Below are 22,255 nucleotides of genomic sequence, written 5' to 3'. Positions count from 1 at the left end.
CACATAAATACAATCCCGGTGGCCACAGCGTCTGGGGTGTCTCTGGCCCCGGGGATCTGGCATTCTAGGTGCGCTGTCTCCTTCTGTGTTCAACAGGAAGAGCCTGGTATCCAGAATGTTTCCAAACCCCTTTCAAAGGTGAAAGTTATTAGTTCCTTTTGGGTTATCAGGTGATGAACTGAAATCGGCGTTTTTAGTGAGACTTAGGAATATTCTGACCTTTAGCTTAAGGAGAGCCCTTGTTTGGTTCATTCTCCCTTCGAGGTGGGGGCTGGAAAGAGCCTACACTGAGTGAGACATTAGAGGCACTCCTGCTGGACATGTAGACACCTCACAAGGGAAGAAATGTATGTACAAAAAATGGCTAATAAGCTTCTCAAAAAGCGTTCACTTGCAGGAGCGATTCAGACCTGCAAATTGAAACATCAGTGAGGTAGCATTTCGCCCCTTCCTAGCAAAGGTGGAAAATCGATCATGGCCAGTATTGGCAGGGGCGCAGGGAGAGGGGCGCCAGCCTCGCTGCCTGGGGCGCGTGCCCCAGTGAACGCCTTTCTGAGAAGGAACTGGGCGCCCACCTGCCAGCCTTGACCTTTTCCACCCTCTCGATTCGGTCTCTGCTTCTAGATGTGGACCTCAACCCGCAGCATAAATGCAGACAGGAAATTGAAGCACAAAGATGTTTAGGATTTTTTTCAATAGTAACTTTTTGAAAAATGGAAAGTATGAGTTTGAAAATAGCAGAATTGTTAAGTAAGCGATGATAGGGTTGGGTAACAAGACGTTCTGCAGACTAATTTTTAATGACGTGAACGTGTTCACAGTATCTTGAAAGAGTAAAACAAGATATAAAATGCATGTATATATGTGTGTGTTCGTATAAAATGAGACGTGTGATAACATACACCTATAGTAGTTTGAACTGCATTAAAATACAAATACTTAGAAAAAAGACTCTAGAATTAAAGCATTACAATTAGGGTTTAAGGATGAGTCCTTGTTTCTTTATTGTGCTTTTTGCCGTTTTCCCGCTTTTTCTGGGCTTGAAAAGAGTTTTACGGGCTGAAAAGAGAGTCAGTGTGACTCTGGAACGAAGTTCTTGCTATGGGATGCCGTGTTCTCTGTGTGCACAGGAGTCTCTCATTCTTTGGGGGTCTCCGAGCCTCAGACATCTCCTGGCCAAAGGCCATCCATTTGTTGGCACCCCAGTAGTTTTCGCTAAGCTGTTAAGGTTCTTGGGGTTGAATCTTAGGTGTGTACACCCCGAACTGAGTAGCAACTCTTGTCTCCTGGTTGTCCCACGGAATAGCCCCGAGGGTCGCTTAGATCATACTGGGTTTGGCTGAATGTTTGGGCCACGGCAGAGTCTGGGATTACACACTCACTTTTATCCTTTGAGTGACTCTGTCAACTTTCGGTTGAGCCAGAACGTCGGGGGCCTCACATGAAGAAAACCCCTTCCTCCCCTTCTCCTTCCATCTATCCACGTAACACGCCTTTACTGAGCACCTCCTGTATGCCTGATTCTGTGCTAAGAGGTAGGGTTGCAAGCATCAGTGAGACACAGCCTCTGCTGGCATGAAGGTCACGGTCGGGAGCTGAGGCAGGCTGCCAGCAGCCGATTAGAGCGCCCACACCTGTGTGCTATGTGGCGTCTACATGTCAGGTGCTGTAGGGTCTGGGGGTGTAGCAGAAGGGCACAGGTGCAGAGGTCAGGCAGCAGCGATGGGGAGGAGGTGAACGCCGGCCCAGGCTGTCTGGGAACGTGCTTAGTTCACGTGTTCGTTTATGTGGGGAATCGTTGGCCGAGTTGCTGTGGCATGCCAGGCATTATCCAGGCCTGGGAGACTGTGGGAGCAAGACCACACAGACCTCCGTCCTCAGGGAGCTAAATTCCAGTAGAGCTGTTGGACAGCAAAGCCCACACATTCGTGTCTACAGCTCGTGGGAAAGGCTATGGCAGAATGGACGCTGCCATGGAGGGGAGGCCAGCGGGGGAGAAAGGAGGAGGATGCTGTGGGGGAGGTGCCCAGAACACCTTCCTTAAGCTCAAACCTCGAGAGTGTGGGGCTCCAGCCACATGTGGGGCAGGAGAAGAAGCACTAAAGGCTAAGGCAGAAAGAGCCTGGTGTGTTCTAGAAACTTCCAGAAGGTGGAGAGGGCTGGACACAGAAGGCAGGGAGGCTTTGTGGAGGATGTGACCGTTGACCAGAAACCCGAAGGGGTGGGTGTCACAAGACAAGGTCCTGGGTGCAGGGGCCAGAAGGGGATGGGCGGGGTGTAGCTGGTCAGGCCTGGTGTGTGTGAGCAAGTCCTGTGGCTGAAGGTGAAATGGAAGTTGATGGGCAGGGCTCTGATGAGGAGGCTTTTGGGGCCCCCAGGGCTAAATAATTGCTAGTCCTCTCTGATTTTCCACATGGGGTCCTGTCTGCTTTGTCCTATTCTAGAAATTACATTTCCTTCGGGGTATGTGAGTCTTCTCTGAGGTTGGGCTCTCTGACTGTGTCTTCAGCTCTAAACTGTGTGTTGAACCAGCTCTGAAGCCACTGCTACCCTGGGAGTCTATTATTTCATTTTCTTGGAATGAATCCATTATGAATTACTAACGATAATGATTCATTATACCATCTCACGCTGGCATGTGCTGATTCTCCAACAGCCAGCAGAAGATACTGCCCTGCTGATTAATCCTCTGCTTTTTCCCCCCTTCTCTTAGAATGGCCATTCAAGTGGACAAGTTCAGCTTCGAGAGTTTCCCAGAATCCCCTGGGGAGAAGGGACAGCTTGCAAATCCAAAGCAGCTGGAGGAGGAGAGGCAGGAGGCCCGCGGCTTGGAGATCGACAGCAAGCTGGACGTCCACTGGAGAATCATATCCTTTTCACGGTGGCCGCCCTGGCACCGGGCACACCCTGCTTGGGGGCTCTGCCCGCTGGGAAGGACCCCCGAGGGGCTTCACCGTGGAGCTGTAGACAAAGGGTGTGTCAAGGAGACACGGACCAAGGTTGTCCTTTCTTAGCCTCTTCCCACTCCCAGGGCCCCACCAACGAGGTATCAGTTCAGGGTGAGGAAAGGCCACTTCCCTGGAACGTCTCAAATCACATGTTTCTTGCCAGTGTTGATGTTTGTGTTAGTGACACGTTCTCATGCCTACCTGTCAATGCTGGGCTCCAGGCTTCACAGACTGTCCACTCCTCCCGGTCAGTTGTCCGGGAGACTGAAATCGCATTGCACGGCTTACGAGGCATGAGGACCCTGAGGGGTTTCACAGGGGCAGTGCTGCACGAGAGCGCCCAGGGCAGTCCCCGGCCCTGCTGCGAACTTGGGACGTGCCTGGCTCACTGTAGGTGCTCCGTTCCACCAGCGAGCACGTGAGAGGATCCCAGGCGCACTTGTGTGAGTGTTTGACCGTCTTCCAGAGCACCTGCTTTGGGCTGGGTATTCAGCAAGACGCTTAGGCTGAGACGGCAAGAGAGGCCTCAGTGTTTCTTCATGGCCCTGCGGGGTGTGGCTCGCCAACTGGGGACGACATGCACTTGAGGCACAGGGCAGGGCATCACACCACGTCTGTGAGGTTCAGGGGTGGAAGCTGTGGGCATGGGGCCCTTGGAGAAGGCTTGACACAAGGGGAGACGTTAGAGTGGCTTTTGTAGGGTGAGTAGAAGTTTATTCGAGGGATGAGGGTAGGGGATGGCCCAGCGGTCCCAGTGTGTAGGAGGATGGCTCACTCAGAGTGTTGCCCAGGAAGAGGCGATTCCGAGGTGGTTGTCTTAGTTGTCTGACTCACATATGTGCTGTGTGGTCTCAGATCATTCTAGACCATCTCCCTGGATTCTGGAAAGATCCTCAGTCTGCAGGTGGCCGTCTCCAAGAGTTGAGGCACATTGCTTTGTGCCCACTACAGAGGGTCTGGAGCTGATAGACCCTGTCCCCAAGGAGCTGGGACAAAATAAGCCCTTCACATGTAAACCGGAAGCTTCGGGAATAAGACATTAAACCCAAGTCCCTGGGGACTCAGAATCTCAGTGGCCATCACAGAGTTAAGGTGTTTGCCTTTGTACAGAAGGAGGTGAAAAGGAGGGATGATTGGAGTCCTCCCTGTCTCAGGCCCATCCAGAGCTCAGCATAGGGCCGGGGCCCAGCCAGTGCCTGCTGGTGACGGAGCCCAGAAGGCAGCGGCATTCACCCCGCGCACCAGGCCGTCTCCTTTACCCCTTCCGTCTCTGACGCGTGCTCTCGCACCCCTGGGGAGAGGTTGGCTGGGTCGCCTGTGAGTCCAGCCAGGACGTGGTGAGGCCAGCTGCCCGGTGGGGTTGCCTGTCCTCAGGGAAGATCGAGGAAACAACCCCGCCCCCCCCCGTCCTGTTGGGGGACAGCAGAAGGCACAGAGCTCTCCTGTCCTGGTATCTGTGGTTGTGATGCTGATGCTGGGGTGGGGGGTTTGGGGTGGAGAGGCTCTGTAACCTCTAGATGTGCACGTCCCCATGTGAGGCAGGACATGCCCTGCTCCCAGGCCTCTGGGCTTCATGCGGGGAGCTTCTCTCAGACCAGGAATCCTGGCTGCGAACGAGTCCGCCTCTGGCCCATGGAGGGAAGGGCAGTGTGCGTGGGGGGCCTGGCAGGAAGGCATCTGTCTCCCGAGTGTCTCATTCTGGGTGAAGATAGAAGCACGAAGCCTCGGAATGGAGGGGGGGTGGTTTACACCCCTGCTGTTAGGGCTACGGTAGCATCTGCTGATGACGCACCTGCCACTTCCCAGGTGCACCCCTGGGCTGGCCCAGGTCGTTCTCCGTGGTTTCAAGTCCCAGGGGGGCTCCGCCGCCCTGTCTTAGAGATGACGACCTCTCCAGCTCACACACAGGAAGAAGGGGAGCTGGCGCTTACCAGAAGCCCATCAGTCGCCCTGCAAGCCGGTGGCCCTTGGCCAGGATGCGGTGCCTTCTAGTGGGATGATGCTGACCGTCAAAATGCTTATATTTTGATAACACCGACCAGAAACATGCTGAAAATGTCTTTGGTTTCTCTCCTTTTAGTTTTGCCTCCTTTAAGAGGCTGATATCCCCATTTTCTGTATTTGCTTAATAATTCATGCAACAAATATTTATTGAATGTCTACCATGTGCCAGGTACATCTGTCTCTTAGATGTACTGACTGGGAGCTTTTGAGAGACCGTCCCTACAGGCGGATTCCATTAAAGAGAATGAACAGTAGGACACCTCTCTCTCTCTCTCTCTCTCTCTCTCTCTCTCTCTCTCATCTGGTAATGACATCTGGCATGGGATGAATAGCACAATTCTGCTGTTGTCAACCTGGATTCAAGCAGATGGAAAGACCAAAGATTGAATTGGCTAATACTTTTATTATGCATTTTAGTGATATTTTCTCAATATTTAGACTTTATGCCAAGATTTGAGCCTAATTTGACACTCCTCTAAGGAGTAATAACAGTGGCCCACATGTAGCATGTAGGGCTAGCTCGACCTGTTTCCGTGGAGATGGTGGACCTCTGGACCCGTCAGCATCGCATCTGTAATGACCAGATAAGCAGCCGGGCACACCAGGGATTCCAGCTCCAGCGTTTGCCTGCTTAACGAGCTGTACGTTTTGCTGCGCTCATGTGCTGGGGCCCTGGAGATGCCCCAGTCTAAGGGGCTGAGCAGACACAGAGATGGGCTCTTACAGCGCAGCCTGGAAGGGCTGAGACAGGAGCCTTCCTGTGTGAGGGCTGGCACATTCCAGAGTCCGAAAGCAGCAGGGACCTATGTCATTCCCTGTGACCAATAATACAGCAGGCAGACCAGAGAGGTGGCAGGGTCTAGGGGCCTCCTGCGCTGTGCCTGGAGTTGGGCCTTCCTCCCTCCCTCCCCCCGCCCCTCCCTGCCATACTCAAAAATCTGTTAGGAAGCTCTTTCTCCTACATGACCCATTCCTCATCACCAACCTTTGCTGGTAATTGTTTTCATTCATTTTTTTTTTTTAATTTTAGAGTGCAAGTGAACTGGGTGGGGGAGCAGAGGCAGAGACAAAGAATCCCGAGCAGGCTCCATGCTCAGCACAGAGCCCAATGTGGGGCTCAATCCCGGGACCCCGGGATCATGACCAGAGCCAGAACCAAGAGTCGGACACTCAACCGACTGAGCCACCCAGGCGGCCCAGCCTGGTAATTTTTAAAGGGACTTTTCCTCTTTCTCAAGAGGAACTCACGTCCATGGAATGTCTGTGCGGTTTCCCAGGGGGGTGGGAGAGCAGCCTGCACAGGCGGCATCTGGCCTGGAGAGCTGGGCTCGTGTGGCAGACATTGTTACTTTATCGATGGAATACACCCTTACTTTCAACTCCTTTGCACGATCTCCTTTCCACCTTCTTCCCTGCTGGCTACCACTCCTGGGCAGTCTTTACTGAACTTTGGAAACCTTGATATGGCCAAGTTTGTTGGTAGCAGATAATAGCCTTCCACACATAATCCAGAAAGTACCTGTTTGGCTTTGGGATGGGACCAAAGATGCCGCACTGTTGGGGCTGGAGCCCAGGGTCAGAGGCCCAGCTCTGCCGTTTCCAGTGTCCCCATGGAGAGGCTGTGGCCCAAGGGGCCCTTGTCCTTGTCTGTTCAGGTGAGAACACTTGCTCAATTAGCTGTTAGGCTTAGTTCTAATAATCGTCTTGCCCTTTTGATCATCTCCCAGGTATCAACCAAGATATTCGCATTTTCTTCTAACCCCGAACCTGCAAAACAGATAGTACTCTGGTTTTCAAAATAAATGCATCTTGGAAGTTGAGTAACTGACCTGAGAGCAACACAGCTGGCCAGACAGCCAGGATCCGAAAACCTGTGTGATCTTCTTACTGGCTACTTGAAGTGAGGCTCACTGTCCAGGTGTAAGCCTTGTTTCTAACGCTGGGAGGTGTCCACACTGTGGGCCCCCTCTCCTGCTGCCAGAACCGCCCTGCTCCTGTGACCTGGCCTCACAGGAGGACCATCCTGCACACAAGTCAGGTGGGCCAGGCCTTCCCCACGTCCTCACTTCCGCCTGTGATGGGACCTGCCACAAGGGTCTGGGATTGTCGTTCTGAGAGTCCCCCGGAGTAGCCAGTTCTGGGGCGTTTGGACATCGGCTGTGTCTGTTTTCACTTTGCGTTTGTAATTCAGGAGAGGAGAGTGTCCGTCAGTGTCTCATCCTTTGATGATGAGTCTTCCTCATCCTTTGTGGTTGACCTTGCACTTCCAGTCTCCCGAGGAGCCTGGTCCATCACTGACCTCTCCTATCTCCCCCGGCTGGAGCCGCCCCTTCTGCTGGACTCCAGCAGCACTCTGTGCCTAGGTCTTGTTTGCTACAGGCCTTGCAAAGTGCGGGGAGGTTTATTTTTCCCAAAGTTCACGTCTCCTGTGCCCAGCCGTGCTGTCCTTGAAGCCACATCGCGGCCTTTCCTTTAGCAGCTGTTGACTGGTGGCCCGCTGTGTGCTGGGCTTGCGCTCAGCACCAGGGACCTCCGTGATGAGCGAGACCAGGTGTGGACCCTGACCCGACAGAGCCACGTGTCCTCCCCGGCACGTAGGTGTTAAAACCCGTGGCGAATGAACAGCCTCCCTCTCATTGATGCTGCAGACTGCATGGTTACCAGCCTTGCTGTGCTGTGCCCGCTGCTGTGGCGTGTGTGAAGGGAGTTTCCACGCACAGGGTGAATCATCTCTGAAGCCTGGCTCCTTTTCCAGAGGGCAGCCGTGCACGGACGATCTGTGGTGGAAACAGACGAAGGATGAGCCTGGAGGCCTCTCACCTTCTCCTTTTCTTGGTTTCGTTGCAAATGTCCCTCCAAGGAGCATTTCAGGGGTCGGTGGGTATCGGAATCCGACCCCGTGTAGGTTTCACGACGAGAGCCGGGTGCACCGGCTCCAGTGACCTGGGCCATCTGGGCAGCGTCTCCGCCAGGTGGCCTGACAAACATGCGTCTCCTCCGTACTGTCTGGAGACCATTTGTCACCATCTGGCTGCTTTGTGGGCCAGGTAGAGGCTCAAGGAGCCCAACTGCAGCCCGGGTTTCAGATGCCTGGGGATTCACATCCCAGCGCGGGAGATGGGGAATCCTCACAGCCTGCTGAGGTCACGTGAACCTAAGTAACCAGAACGTGGCAGGACAAGGAGCAGTGCGGCTGTTCTGAGCGTGGGGTCGTGCGTGGGCCCAGGAGCCCCAGCCTGTGCGTTGCTAGGCAGTGTCTGCGTCTGGCCTTGCCAACACCACTCGCCCTCTACAAACCCAGGAAGCTCCACGGGCTGTGACATTTGTGACTGGTTTTTGCTAGGCTTGACAAGCAGAAGCCTACAAGACTATAGGCACAGTGTCCTCAGTTTAGTTGGTCTTGACCAGGACATCCGGCCTGGAACACAGCTATGACTGGCTTCTCAGTTTTCCAGACTGCACTCTTCTCGTGAAGGGGAATCTGCCTTCAGCTGACTCCCCCTCCCTTCAAGGCGAGGCCTAGATGGAGCGGTGTGTGTGTGTTGGGGGGGAGGGGGGTGTTGCCCTTTACTCTTCACTCTTGCCACCTGGCTTGTGGCTTATTCTCCAAGATGCTGCTTCGTGGGGCTGTGTGTTCACACACCCTGAGAAAAATCAGATTTCTTAAAACAAGATTCCTTTAAAACCCAGTACGCTGTGCTCTCCTAGTAGTCCTGTGCGGAGAAGCGGTTTAATCTAGATGAATTTAGTACAAATAGCTCCTGTCGTCAGTACAGCTGGCTGCTTGATCATCTTAAGTGCAGTACAGGGTTGCCTTCTGTGTCTGCCATCAGGGAGGTTAGCTTCTCCAGCTTCTGGTAATCACTGGGCTCAGAGGTCTTTGATCTCACAGAGGAGCCTCGCCAGCCGGGGAGAAGGTTCCGCCGACCACCAGTGCGGTGCCGTGGCCCCGGCTCTTTGGCCTGCGGTGCGCAGAGGGAGGAAGGCGAGGACGACGCGGGTTTGATTGCTGCCTCCCCCAATCCAGACACGGTAGCCAGTTACTTTGAAAAGAATCAAGGTTTGGCACCCAGCATAGATTTCAGATTTGGCTCGTGAGAGTGAAGAAGGGCTTCCCCAGATGCAAAGCACTGTTTCAGATCTGTGTGTGATGCGTGTGCACCATGGTGTGTGGGGGGGGTGGGGTGTGGGGGGGGTGTATGGTGTGTGCCTGTCGCAGACGACGTGTGTGTGTAAACCTCACCCAAATCGATATGCACCGTGTGTGCGGGTGCGTGTAAGCCTGCTCCTTCCTCTGTCCTTCGGGTGTGACGGTCACTGTGAGCACGAACGCCCATATACCACCTGCCAGGTGCCGGGCACTGTTCTGAGTGGTTTATTTGGATTGACTCACTCGCTTTTCACTAAAACCCTAGGAAGTAGTTTTATGCACGTCCCACAGGTAAGGACACTGACTTGTTCCAGGTCGCCAGGTACTGAGTGGCAGAGCTGGGATTCGTCCCCAGTCGTCTGGCTTCAGGGTCTGTGCTCTTGGCCCCAGGCTGGGGACAGCAGAAGAGCATCTGGTCACTGCCAAGGTCTCCGCGTTACCCCCATTTTTCAGATGAGGCTGAGTGAGGCTGCAATGCTCCTTGGGCACCCTGCTGCTTGGTACTGTACCCACCGCACAGAGTCCTCCTCCATTTCACCTGCTCCACCCACAGCCCCACAAGACGTGCAGAGATGAGCCACTGCAGACTACCCCTTGGCAGCTCACCACGCTGCATGGCATTTTGCGTCCAGCTGGGCCTCTGACACCAGGGAGCTGAGCCGAGATGCGGGCGCCCCTACTGAGAGGAGAACAGCCCACATCAGCATTCTCAAAGTTCACGAGGCAGATTAGAAAACACGGTCACGGCAAAGAGGCTCAGCAATCACTTAAAGCAGCCTTTCCATTAGTGTAATTTCTATTTTGACAATCTGCTAATTTATTTGAGCTGAAGTGGGCCTGGTCTAAGTCCTTGCACCTGTAGTTCTTCCAGATCTGGCACGTGGGGTGCAGACGCCCATCTTCCTGGGGGTCACCTGAGGTACAGCGCCACCCCTTCTGAGAGCACCCTCTCTGGGACACTCACCTAGAAGCCAACTTGGAAGTGACTGTCAGTTGCTCTCGTGTGATGGGTTTCCAGCTTTTGCTCAGAAGGCCGTGGGTAAGAACTAAGAGTTCTGATCCTGGCACTGCTTTCTCCTGTGAGAGGCAAGGCCATTAGAACTCAGGCCTGTGGGCTCAGAAGAGAGCCTGGTGACCCACTGGGCTCCAGGTTCCCCCAGGGAATAGTTGGTTGAGCAATCACTTTTTTCTGTAACAGAACACCAACTCATGGTAAACTTGAGTCACACGAATAAAGACAAGACCTCAAAAAACTGCTCAGTGTTTTCAAATGGCAGTACATTCCCAAGTATTTCACTGCTAATGGTCTAGCAGAAGATGAGAGGGAAGGTATTTTATTAACTTCCTGCATTTTCCTTGCATCTAGCTGTTTTTCAAAGATTTGGAAGCAAACATTCATGGTTCTCAAGACACAGAATATTAACTGAGTGTGCATGGAGAATGTTGTAAATAAAAAGACTGTGCCCACATATTAAGTTTAATTAATAATGGTGAGTAATAATAATATATAATCCTTACACAACAGACTGAACTCCTTAAAAGTAGGAAGACTCTCGTCTTGGTTAGCCTTCTGTCCACAACAGCTAGCACAGTACACGGAGTAGGTATTAACAGGTACTTGGTACGAATCACAGTGCACACGCTGCAGTGGTGGAGGCACACGGGGACAAATGCATGTGACCAGTTCAGGAAAGATACTCCAGGGTTCAGCCACCACAGCCAGCGGGGGAGGAAGGGCTGGCTTCCAGGCTGGGCATGGGTCAGAGGGGATGTCCCAGGTGAAGTGGAGTTTAAGCTCCAGAGACTGGGGTGTGCTCACTAGAAAGACTGAAGAGGGTTCCAGGCAGGGAGAGGACGCGAGTCAAGGCACCAAGGCAGGAGGCAGCACCATCTGTTGTAAGAAGTACTGGTAGTTTGACGTGGCTGGTACATGTTCTCAGGAGTGAGATGTGCAAAATGGGGGTCGGGGGGAGGTCACGGAAAAACCCATGGGGAACTTGCATAAACTTCTAGGGAGTCGGATTTTATCCCTCGAGCAGCAAGTAGCCACAGCAGGATTTTGGGCAAGGGAGCATTGTCATGAGACTCCCTTTAGGAAGATGGCTCTGGTGCTCCTCACCCCACTGCTCTCTGGCATGGTGTCTCCGGGACGTGTTTGTTTTTGTATCGTGCGATTCCGCTGCCTTCTTTTGGGAATTTGGTGCAAGAACCTGCAAAGATGTACAGGGCAGTGCAGGTCTGTCTCTGCTGTCTCGTGTTCTTGGTGAGGCTCTCACAGGGTGTCGAGTTAACATATGGAGGATCACTGCTAGGACTGGGGTTCCTGTTGGGCTACAGACACCTGACATCCATTTCTGCTCTAAAATGTTAGGCGGAGGGGTGCCTGGGTGGCTCAGACGGTTAAGCGTCTGACTCCTGATTTCAGTCTGGGTCATGATCTCATGGTTCATGGGATTGAGCCCCACACCTGGCTGTGTGCTGACAGTGTGGAGCCTGCTTGGGATTCTCTGTCTACCTCTCCCCCTCCCCCACTCACACACTTGCACATGCTTTCACACAACACACACACGCTAGCTAGCTAGCTACCTAGGTAAAATGCTACAGAGGAAAACCAGAATAATGGCGGCACTCTGAGCCTTGAGTGTGGAAAAGGAATATAGAATGAGGTCTCTCTGAGCATGGGGGTCACTCATTATGTTTGTGTATCTTCTGTAAGCATATGTCTCCTCTCTGCTGCACAGCTCTCGCATGGGGTGGGCATGAGGCTCAGACATGTCCTCACCATGGTGTCCTTCAGGGTGCTGTGTCATCATGGACTGCACACGCAAGGGTCTAGGTACACAGTAGGTGCTCAGTAGATGGTCACTGACCCAAGCTTGTGCAGGTAGCGACGTGATGATAAACTGTGGCCCAGCAGAGATGATAACTTAAAGCTACCAGTACAATTCCTTCTACGTTATTCCTGGAAAAACTTACTTAGTTGACTTTTACTGCCTCTCAACTCCATAGGTCTGAATTAGGGACCTAGAGGCAGGAAACCTGGTCTTTGCCCCCAGGGTGCTCACCCTGGCTTAGTTGGGGAATCAGTTATGGCAACAGATGCCTGGAGCCTGGGTAACCAGTGCTACAGTGGGAATTAGGTGGGAGCCCAGAGCTTAGGGATGGCCTGCTAGGTTCGTGTTGGTACTCATCGGCCAGTTTGGGCCTGTTCTTGCCATGCAGGAAGCATCATCTCTCCTCCTCCTCCCCCGGCCCTAAACCTTCCAGAAGCGGACCTCACTTAACACATGCCTTACAGTGCTAGAACTAGGTAACACACTGTCTCATCTGTGGGACGTACCCAAGCCCTGTGGGCTTGAGCCAGTATTGCTGGACACATCTGGGTGCCCACTACCTTTAGGTCCTACCCCAGGACTTCATGGATCACCTCACAGGAGGAAGAGTGAGCCATTTAGGGTCCAAGAGACTCTTGACCTCAGCAAGGTGCCTTCTGGGGCCCCATGGCATCTTGAGTCTGTGGCTTTGAAGATGTCTTGAAGGTGAGATCCTGACCCATTCCATCTGCTACACAGTGGACTTAAGACACATCTCCCTGGAAACATGTGGCACGTGTGGAGAAAGTCTAGCAGGGAATGAGCAGTGCACTTGGAATCAACTGAATATGAACCTCACACTCTTCTTGGCTATGTGGCTTTGGAGAAGTTTCTTAGTATCCTCGAAGAGGTTTCATCAATCTGACATTGTTGTAAGGACTGTATGAGATGATTTGTAGGTAACTAACACATAATACGTGCTCAGGGAAGAGGCAGGCATTTATTGAGCACCTACGGTGTGCCAGGCACAGTGCTGGTGACCAGAGACGACACCTACTCTCCTGGGGCTTACGACCACAAGCAGTCCTCTGAATTCAGCTAAGCAGTTGGGAAGGTATGGCTGCCTGTTTATTGACCTTGCTAGTTTGGGGAGGGGAGGGCAGAAGTTCATGCTGAGCAAGGTCCAGCACCAGACCCTGGGCTCATGGATCACCACCTTTCAAGGGTTTGTGACCAGTAGGAGTGAGCCAACAGCAGTGACTCTAGGTAACTCAGCAGTGTTTTTGAGGCAGAAGTGGCAAGCATGGAGGGCACCATAAAGGATATTTGGCATTTCTTGCTGGGAGTTAGATACTGCCTTTGGGGACCCCAGAGGCAGAATGTGGGTTGTGCTAACCTGAGCTGGGAGCTTGTGTGTTCTTCTGGTTCAGGCACACAGATTGTGGATCATTATATGTGGGTGTGGTTTAGGAGATCCACAAAGCCTGGGTCCATGCCAACAGGGGCTCCACAGTCCTGCTGTGGCATTGCATCCTTGCCCTCCTAAGGGACAGGAGCAGGATCTCAGGACAAAGACATGCGGACTGCTTGGAGATGTGATTGCTGTGTCCTGGGTGTCCAGAAAGGGTTTTAAAGGCAGGGAGCATTTTCAGCACCACGGAGAGTCCCCCTCATGGCCAGCTCCACCACCCCCGCAGCCTCGGGGCTCTGGCTTGACCCAGCCCTGTGCACAGAAAGATCCTTGTCTGTCCGGTGTGGAGGTTGTGGGTCCACACCGAGGGTACCGTGAAGAATTGATCCAGTGTTTACCGGAAGCTGTCAGAAAGTGGGGTCCCGATTGGGGGCTGCAGGGTCAGACTACCTGGATCCTGCCGCCTCACGGCTGTGTCACCTTTCTTGCTCTCACCTTGTGCCCAAGTTTAAAAGAATTTTTTGAAATAGAAATAGCAGCTCCTACCTTACACCCATCGGGTTCTGAAGTCTTAAAGATAGCATTAAATTGCAACGATATGTATCACTTCCTTACCAAAGGGCCTTTCTCATGGGAAGCACTTTGGAAGCATTCCTTCTAACAGAAATGATGACAGGGATTAGAACACCATCATCATTTAGTGACCGCTTCCACCTCCACCCTCGCTACGGCCACGTTGCGGTCTTGCGTGTACTAGCAGGTGATGAGGGCAGCTGCATGACTGACTGGTCAGCCAGCTTTGCATTTGGGTCCAGGCTCAGACAGCAGACTGTTTTTTGGTGGCTTATGGGGCTGAAAGGGAGGGGCGTGCATGCAGGTAATTAGCTTTATTAGCTCAGCTGTATAATTTTATGGCTCATGTCCGGAAGCAAATTAATACAGAAATATGTTATTGGAATGGTTTCCAGAGCCCCAGTGCCATTTGGCAACTTTGTAACTACTCACACGCTAACTTGCTCCTCTGATAATCATTTCAAAACTCCTCATCCTGGCCCTGTCCAGTAGGCACTATTTCTACGTTTCAAGCACTGTGGTGAGATCCGCCTCGAAAGTCTGGCATATTTTTTTTTTCCCTAAGAGGAAGTAATATACCATGTTCTGAAGTCTTAATCTGATACCCCTGGAGGGAATCAGAAAAGAAAGAAACATGAAAATGTGCATGTTGAACCCAAATCCGCTGACAACCTGCATGCTGAGCCCCTCTCCCTTCTGACTGGGATGAGGCGTGTTGACTTCAGCTGCTCTGGGTGTTGTTTCATAATGTTATCAGCAGAACTGTATTGTTGACTTTTTCTAAAATGTTGATTTTAAATGTGTAAAAGATGCACGTGGCTCAACACATCTTAAAAAAAGGTGTTGCCATCTTGCCCGTCATCCCCACATGCCCATTTTTCTCCGTTCCTTCCACGTATGTCAGAATTTCTCACTGAAACTATAATTGCAAACACATACTTTTTTTTTTTTACACAAAACTATTTTGTGTAAAGAATGTTTTGCATCTTGGTTTTTCCACTTAACTGTGCACGCCTTGGAAAACTTTGCATCTTCATAGTAAACTTTCTTCTTTGCCCAGTAGCAGAGTGTGAGTCTTATGCCTGTACTCCCATAGCTTTGCCATCACGGGGGTTTTCGAACTTTTGGAGGTTGGCCCGTCTGGAAGCTGTAATGTTGAACAAGATCTCTTTCCTTTGTGGAGCTGCCATTCTGTGGGAAAGCCCTGGGATGCCTGAGGTGCAAGGATCTCTGGGGGATTCCCTGCTCTGTGCTCCCGGCTTCCAGTTCCTCATCTGCACTGCGTCAACTGGAACAGCCCCCCCTGGTTGAAGGGAACATGTAGAACGCTTGCCACAGAACCTGCCCCGACAGGAATGCCCCCAACATTTGTTCCCTTCCCCAGCCCCCGTCTTTTGCAATGTATGTCTTTGAGTCTGAGTCTTAGAATTCCTCTGGGAGCATGTTGTATGTTGGGAATTGGTCACCCTTGAGAGTGAATTTCTGTGTGCCTGTGAGGCACGTGGCCCACCAGATCGCAGCTGAAACCCAAACTGAAAAAAGCGAGGCTGGCTTACCTGGCCGGCGCCACACGTGAAATACCGCTTTCCCTTCATCTCTTTGATTACAGTGAATCACAGAGTGCTGTGCAGGGACATGGTCATGAGCTAAGGAAGGGGGACTTGGTGTTGTCTTTATAAGGAGAAAGTAGCTCTTCACATGGTGGCCGCAAAGGGAGCGAAGGGAAATGTAACTGCTTTTTGCCACTGCCTGGCAAGTCCCTGGGCTCTAGTCCTTCATCAGACTCTGCAGGGGATGTGTTTTCCCAACAGGGAGGTTGTCTCTGGGTAGCACTGGGGCCATGATAGCAGGGAGATGCTGACCCGAGTGAGTGGCAGGATCAGGGCCTAGGGGACTGACTCAGCAGAAGTGATTTATCCCAAGAAGGACCCCACTCTTTGTGACCACCCAGTACCTGCACAGTGGTCTGTGGTTTCACTGGGGGCTGGCATTGGCCCATTCCTGGATCATTCTCTTGGGAGGGGGGTGACCCCTCATCCTGTTTCCCATGGATCTTATTCATTCAGGGATTGGAAAAGAGGAGTCCCAGCATGGGACTGACAGGTGCCATCCCCTCTTAGAGACCCATCCCAGGTGAGAGTCTATTGCCTAAAATCTCTAAGTTCTCTAAGAAAAGCTGTTTCCTTGTGTTTCTCCCTGGTGGTGTCATGGCAGCGCGTGCTGCTCTGGCTGATTGACTGACAGGGACGGAGCAGACCAGCCATGTGCTGGCCATGGTCAGGCTTGCAGTGCTGAACGCTGGTCACAGAGGGGTCCACAGAATTGGGCCAGCGTTGCCTGGGAGTGCGTTTGTGTCTACCTCGTGCCTCCTGGAGAGGGAGGTGGGCTCATATTAGCTGAGAAATCCAGCCACGCTCCCTGTTAGTGCCCTGTGCTGCTGAGTAATGGGCCAGGCCTCATGGCCATTCTGTCACTCACAGCAGGCAAGTTGCCAACCTCTCCGAGGCTCTGTGTCCTCACATTCCGAACTGTTGTAATAGCCACATGTGCCTGGCTGTGCCGAGGGCTCTACCGGGTATCCCACGGTGACGCTGGAGTAATCCTATCAGAGGGTCCTAATTTCCTTGCTCCGGCAGTGAGAGCTGGGGGCACCGCACACCAGTGAAAGTTAGCCTCTGATGAAAGCCACCCACTTCTGCATGCTGACAGTCACGCAAATGTGCATTCACACTTTCATTCATTAGGTGACGTCAACATTTATCGAGCCATCACTGGGGCCCAGGCATTGTGCAAGACGCTGGCACTTGAACGATGAAAGACGTGCTCACGGTGCCCCCGGGGAGATAGATGTTGAGGCATCAGTGCCTGTGATCATCGGAGGACAGCCACAAACGGAGCGGCTTTGGAGCGCGCCGCTGTGTTTACGATAACAAACGGGATGCGGGTGTCTGTACCCTGGCCGTGCGGTGTGAGTTAACACGTGGAGGAGGCACCCCTACCCTCATGCTGTCAGGGTGGCCCCTCCTCCGCGCCTCCCTCTCCTGTGTGGTCACTTTTTGTATTGCTCTCTTCCTGGTGAGGCCCTCGGGCCTCTGCCTCACGGATTCTCAAAGGGAGACTGTCCTGGGAGGTACAGCTCTGTTGGAGAGAGGCAGCTGGACTGTCAGGACCGTCTTGGGGGCCCTGGTTTCTTCCCATGAGAGCCCCTGGCCCGAGGGGTAATTTCTCTGTGTTCCTTTAGGCACGGCCGAGAGGGCCCAACGTCAGGGTTTCTGTGGGGTGAGGCCTGGGAGGGAGTGAGTGCTGGTGGGGAGCGGAATACCACCTGGGCGTTCGTGACTCTACGCTGGTGTGTATACACTGGCCCACGAACCGAACTTTTGACATTCTGGGTCTTACGTTGTTGTCTGCTGTCTATAATGTAACAGCTTTGAGCAGTGAGTAAGAACATAGACTCTGGAGTGAGACTGGGCACTAATCGTGGCTGTGTGGCTTTGGGCCAGTGTCCCAACCTCCCTGTGCCTCCATTTCCTCGTGTGCAAAGTTGGCCTAGTACTTAGTGGGTGACAGACTTTGAGTCAGTTTGTGTAAGGTGCTTAGACCAGGCCTCAGCCAGAAAGTGATCTTGGCTATTAGAGTCTGTGCACAACCACACCCGTGCGGATCCATAGGGTTAGGTTGGGGTCTGAACGTTTTGCCTGCCCCCCAAAAGCCCACATGCCTGAGGGATTTGGGGAGTCTGAGGAGGAAGCACAGGGCAGCCGGCCCTGCCTGGCCCGTTGCCACTAGACTGTGAGCGCCAAGCGAGAAGAAGGGGCCTGGTGAGCTGTGCTCTGGTCTGGCCGTGGGCATACGCCCGCACGTATGTCTGTGAGCAAGCACGTGAGCACGTCCCCCCAGCCCCCGCCCCGAGGCGACACTGAAGTAGTGAGGTGCCTGCCCCCTCCTAGGGCGGGTCTTTGCCCCCCTGTGTGGGCCAGGCCCTGCGTTCCCCTCTCCAGAGAAGCCCTCCACTCTTCCCTGACCGGAATCGCTTCTGTCACGTTCCTCACCTGGAGAAGTAAGTTAATACGGCGTCTCACATGTTAAAATTAGAATATTCGGATCTGTGGGGTGAGAAGAAGAAACACGGTCGGTCAGTCATTATCCATGGAAATTAAACACCATACAATGTCCTGTTCCTTAAGACAGAGACCTTCCCGGTGAATACATTTTTAATATTGAGCACTTCTCTTGAGAACATTCAGTTTCAGGGAAGGGAGAGTGCGTTGCCGTTTACTCAGTGGTTGTTTGCACAGGTAATGCTCCTTGGCTCTGGGGTGGAGAAGGCCCGTTATCTTCAGCTGCTGTGAAAGCAGGTGGTCTAAGCAGCAGGCTGAACCCTCTTCCTCTGGGGGAGCCGGGTGGCCAATCACAGACAACCACAGATATTTTCTGAACCCCACTCTGGACCTAAATGCCCAGTTCTGGGGAGAACAAGTTTCTGAGATCTCAGAGTCTCATGTCGGAGACAAGTTCTCCTCCCAGTCTTAAAGTAGAGAGAACAGACCCTGGGTGGCCTTGGGCCCTCTCCCCATTCAGCCAGGGTCCCCCACTCGGCCTGTGAGTGTGATCAGGTGCCCAGAGCCTGAGTGAGGCTCAGAGGAGTAACTGAGAGGGGCGACGCCTGCAGGAAGATGTGGGCAGAGAGAGGGTCCTCCGTTCTGGAGCTTGACTTGCCCGGAATGAGTCTCGGTATGAGGCTCCGGCCTGTCTTGGCACACACCCCCTCCTCCCCGTGTCAGCCTGTCACCAGCTGGGTAAGCCCCCCCGGGCTCCCGAGCAGTGGGGGTGGCAGTGCTGAGTGCGGGGTCCCGTCTGGGGCGCTGTGTGTCTGTCCTGGCTTGGGCAGGGGGCTGCGCCGGTCACCCCTGAGGTGCAGTGCATCCTGGATGCCGGGCTTTCTGCTGTGCAGGTAATGGAGCTGAGGGGCCCTGGCTGCCGCTGGGGGGACGGAAACTGGCAGGACCCTCCCCAGGTGGCTTCCATGCCCCCACACTCTGTGCCAAGAAGTGGGCTCCCCTCACTGGGATGTGGCCTGAGGACGGAAGGACACTGAGCGGTTGTGACACACCCAGGGGCCAGGGCATCCGCGGGGTTGCTCGGGAATGCCACCCCGTTGCCACTTTGAGGGAGCAGGAGGGCCAGCGGGGCCTTGGGGTCGGGTGTGTGCACCAACGCTCGCTCCCTCCAAGGACTCCGTTCCCTCTTCTGTTGGAGATAAGTCCCCGGCACCGCTGTGCTCGCCTTCCTAGAGGGGGGTGGGGGGAGAGAGAGAGCTGTCCCCACGAGCTTGCTGACTCCGGGGCCTCCGAGACATGGGAGCTCACAGTGCTTGGCGCTGTGTGGTTGGCCGCGCACCAGGCACGACGTCGTCAGGGCCCGGGGAGGGGTCTGCGTGGACGGGACATTTATGGCCTGCTCACCGTGGCCCGGACTGCAGTTCCATTTATTCCTCAGGACCGTCCTGTGAAGTTCGTGGGCTGTTACGCCCATTCACAGGTGAGGAAATAGACCCAGGAATGTAGGTAGACTGACCAGTGCGTGTCAGTGGTGGTGCCAGGACTCACAGCCGGGTTGAGGGTATCCAGAACCCACCGTTCTAGGGGCAGAGGGGGCAGGTGCCGTTTGCTCGGGCCGCAGTGCCCCCGCGTTTTCCCACATCTGTTGGGGAGCTCAGCTTGGCCGAAAGGAGCCTGCTTTCATGCCTGCCCAGCTGATGTCCGGGTTGGTGTGGTGGGGGCAGGCAGCACGGGTTCCCTGGAGTTTGGGGCTGAGCGTCTGCAGAGGGCACCAGCTAGAGGCAGGCACTGGGCTCAGGGTAGGGAAGTTTCCGGGTCTTGCGGCCTCTGGGCCGCGTGTTGAGGGCTGTGGGCTCCTGTACCACCTGTCGAGGACGTGTAACCATCCTGAGTTTGTTTATTCATCAGACAGAATGCACCGAGCAACTCTAGGGCCTTGTGTAGGTCCCAGGACGAGGGCTGGGCCCTCATGCAGCTGCCGGGCTGGTGTCTAGGCTGAGCACTGGAGAGTGGGCACATCTGGGGCGGGCTGCCACAGGGAGGCCCGAGTGCCTTCAGAGCAGGGACGGGGCTCAGGGAGGGCTTGAGAGTTGAAGGAGGAGGGCAGGGAGAGGCACTTCTAGGAACACAGCACAGCTGCGGGAAACATGGAGTCCAGAGAGAGCACACGGTGTTTTGGAAGAATTGGAAGAGGTCCTAAATAGCCGAAGAAGGACTTAGGGGCGGAGTGGGAGGCAGGGATCCCGGCGTCACTGCACTGTTTGGCCTGCTCTCCCCGCCGAGTCCTGTTGCCGTGCGCGCTCAGCCCTGCCCTCTCGAGCTTTCCTGGGTGCCTGGCCGGTGTGTCCTCGCTGCTCTCAGTGTCCCTGCGCCCAGATGCTCCCACCCAGATGATCACGTGGCCCCCGTGTGCCAGGCCCTTCGGCAGGAAGGACTGGGAGCTCTAGTCTCTGTTCCTCGGGGCCCTGGTGCCTCTGTGCCTCCCCCTGGGCCCTGATCTGCCCTGCCTGCGTGGCTTCGTCCCCACACAGCTGCCCTCCGTCTTGCTGGGCACGGCCCTCTGTCCCTGTGCTGTCATCTCCACCCAGATGTAAGCCTCCCAGGTCCGAGCTCCTGTCTGAGTTATTTCGGCATCCTCCATGCATGGCCACCCATGGTTCGGATTAGAGCCACGATATGTTTCCTGGGTGCAGTTAACTTGCTAAAAGCAGAAAGAAGAGGGTTTTCTTTTCACTTCCCTAATCAGGGAAGAGTGTCAGGAACTGAATTCTTCCCTTTTGGTTGCAACTTACATTCTGTGGCTTAAATTCATGTAGGAAAAGGGAAAGAGGTTTGCGGATCTGTGTCTGAGTGCTGCATTGGCTGTTGAATATTAGCGCCCAGGAGACATCTATTTTCTGCCTTCCTAAACCTAATTTCTTCATCCACTGGTACTTGCTGAGAAACCTTGACTTCCTCAATTACGAACTGGCCTAAGTGAGCCATTTGTAATAATATGTGTGATTACATCAAGACGTGTAGCACGCCAGACAGGAAACCAGCATGAAGCCAACACGTGTCCAGAAACACATCGGGTTACATTGAACAATGAGCCATAGTTTGCCTCATTAAGGAAAAACGACTTCCATTTTCCTTATTTCCGCCAGCGAGAATAGCTGTTGGATCAGAATGATCCCGATGGATTCCCCTTCTTTACACGGCAGCGGCTTTACTTGATGTAGGTTGAGGGGACAGAGGCACTCGCCGTGTTTATATGCCTGTTTTCCAGCCGCAGGTCACGTCTCAGTGGTTGGTTGGGCCATCACTGGCGAAGAAGGGGGACCTGGATCTGCTGTGGGAGGGTTCCCGTGTGGGAGTCTGTAGAGATTTCCAGAACTCCTCCTCCTGTCCCTGGGGCTCGGCGGGAACAGGTTTTTCCTTGACTGGCTCTCACCCGTCTCTGAAGCGCACCGGCGAGGCGAGCGTGGAAGGGCTCCTGAGCCAGCTTGTCCTGGAACATCTGCATCTGGCCCCGCTGCAGTGGGGTGAGTACCTGCCGGTCCCCGCCGGGTGAGCGCGGCCCTCCCCGCGCCCGCATCTGCTCCTGAGCGCGGCTGCGTGGGCCAGCCGGCCACGGCGAGGGTGCGTCTTCAGACGTGTCCCGTCAGCACGGACCCGTGAAAGGGTCAACGCCGTCCAGATACGCGTGTGGCGGTGGACGTCGAGACCCCGTATGGTTCTAGCCGCCGCGGAGTCCGACCTCCTCCGTGGTGGCACTTGGCCTCGTGTGCGTGGCCGCGGCCCCCCTCCGCGTTTGGGTCTTGAGTGATTGGCGTGGCGGACGCGAGCAGGTGTGCAGCCTCCTTGCTCCTACCCTTCTCCGGATGAGCTCTGACGGCTTCGTACGGGGTCAGCCCGGAAGGGTGCCTGTGTGGTCAACACCCTGACTGGGTCCTCGGCCCGTGAGTTCACCTGGAACGATCTTTCCAAATGTCTGCTTCCTGTTGCACCAGAAGCCGTTACCCTGGCCTGTGTCTTCCCAGATAGGAGTCAAAACTGCTTTGTTGAGAAACAAGCTAAGTGCATTTTTGTTGAAGTGAGAGGCTTCATTATTTTCTGGAAACGGTTTCATTATATAATCTATTTTAGGTCAGATGCGAGCAAGCAGTTTGTGTGTTTTTTTGTTTTTTTTTTTTATACCCCAGATATCATTGTAATTAGTGTCAAGTCTTTTCTCTGGTTAATTAAAGTATGATCTCCTCCTTTTGCCTGCTAGAAACACATGGGAATTGTCCCAGGGTCTTGAAGAGAAAAAC

At 53.9% G+C, this 22,255-nt stretch overlaps 1 protein-coding gene across 6 annotated transcripts in view; it reads left to right on the top strand.

The window, feature by feature from the left end:
* Nucleotides 1-22,255, top strand: part of TRAPPC9 (trafficking protein particle complex subunit 9) — a 570,835-nt gene that overhangs the window by 430,211 nt on the left and 118,369 nt on the right. For all 6 annotated transcript variants that reach the window (XM_060611403.3, XM_060611405.3, XM_060611407.3 and 3 more), the window contains 2 exons: nucleotides 2,714-2,867; nucleotides 21,394-21,484. In XM_060611403.3, coding sequence (XP_060467386.1) covers nucleotides 2,714-2,867; nucleotides 21,394-21,484 — 245 coding nt within the window. The remainder of the gene's footprint in view (nucleotides 1-2,713; nucleotides 2,868-21,393; nucleotides 21,485-22,255) is intronic.

This window comes from Panthera onca, chromosome F2 (assembly GCF_046562875.1).
Source record: "Panthera onca isolate mPanOnc1 chromosome F2, mPanOnc1 haplotype 2, whole genome shotgun sequence".
In the NCBI taxonomy this organism is placed as follows: Eukaryota; Metazoa; Chordata; class Mammalia; order Carnivora; family Felidae; genus Panthera; species Panthera onca.
Note: the sequence above shows the minus strand (reverse complement) of the source record. Positions and strands in the feature narration are given on the sequence as shown.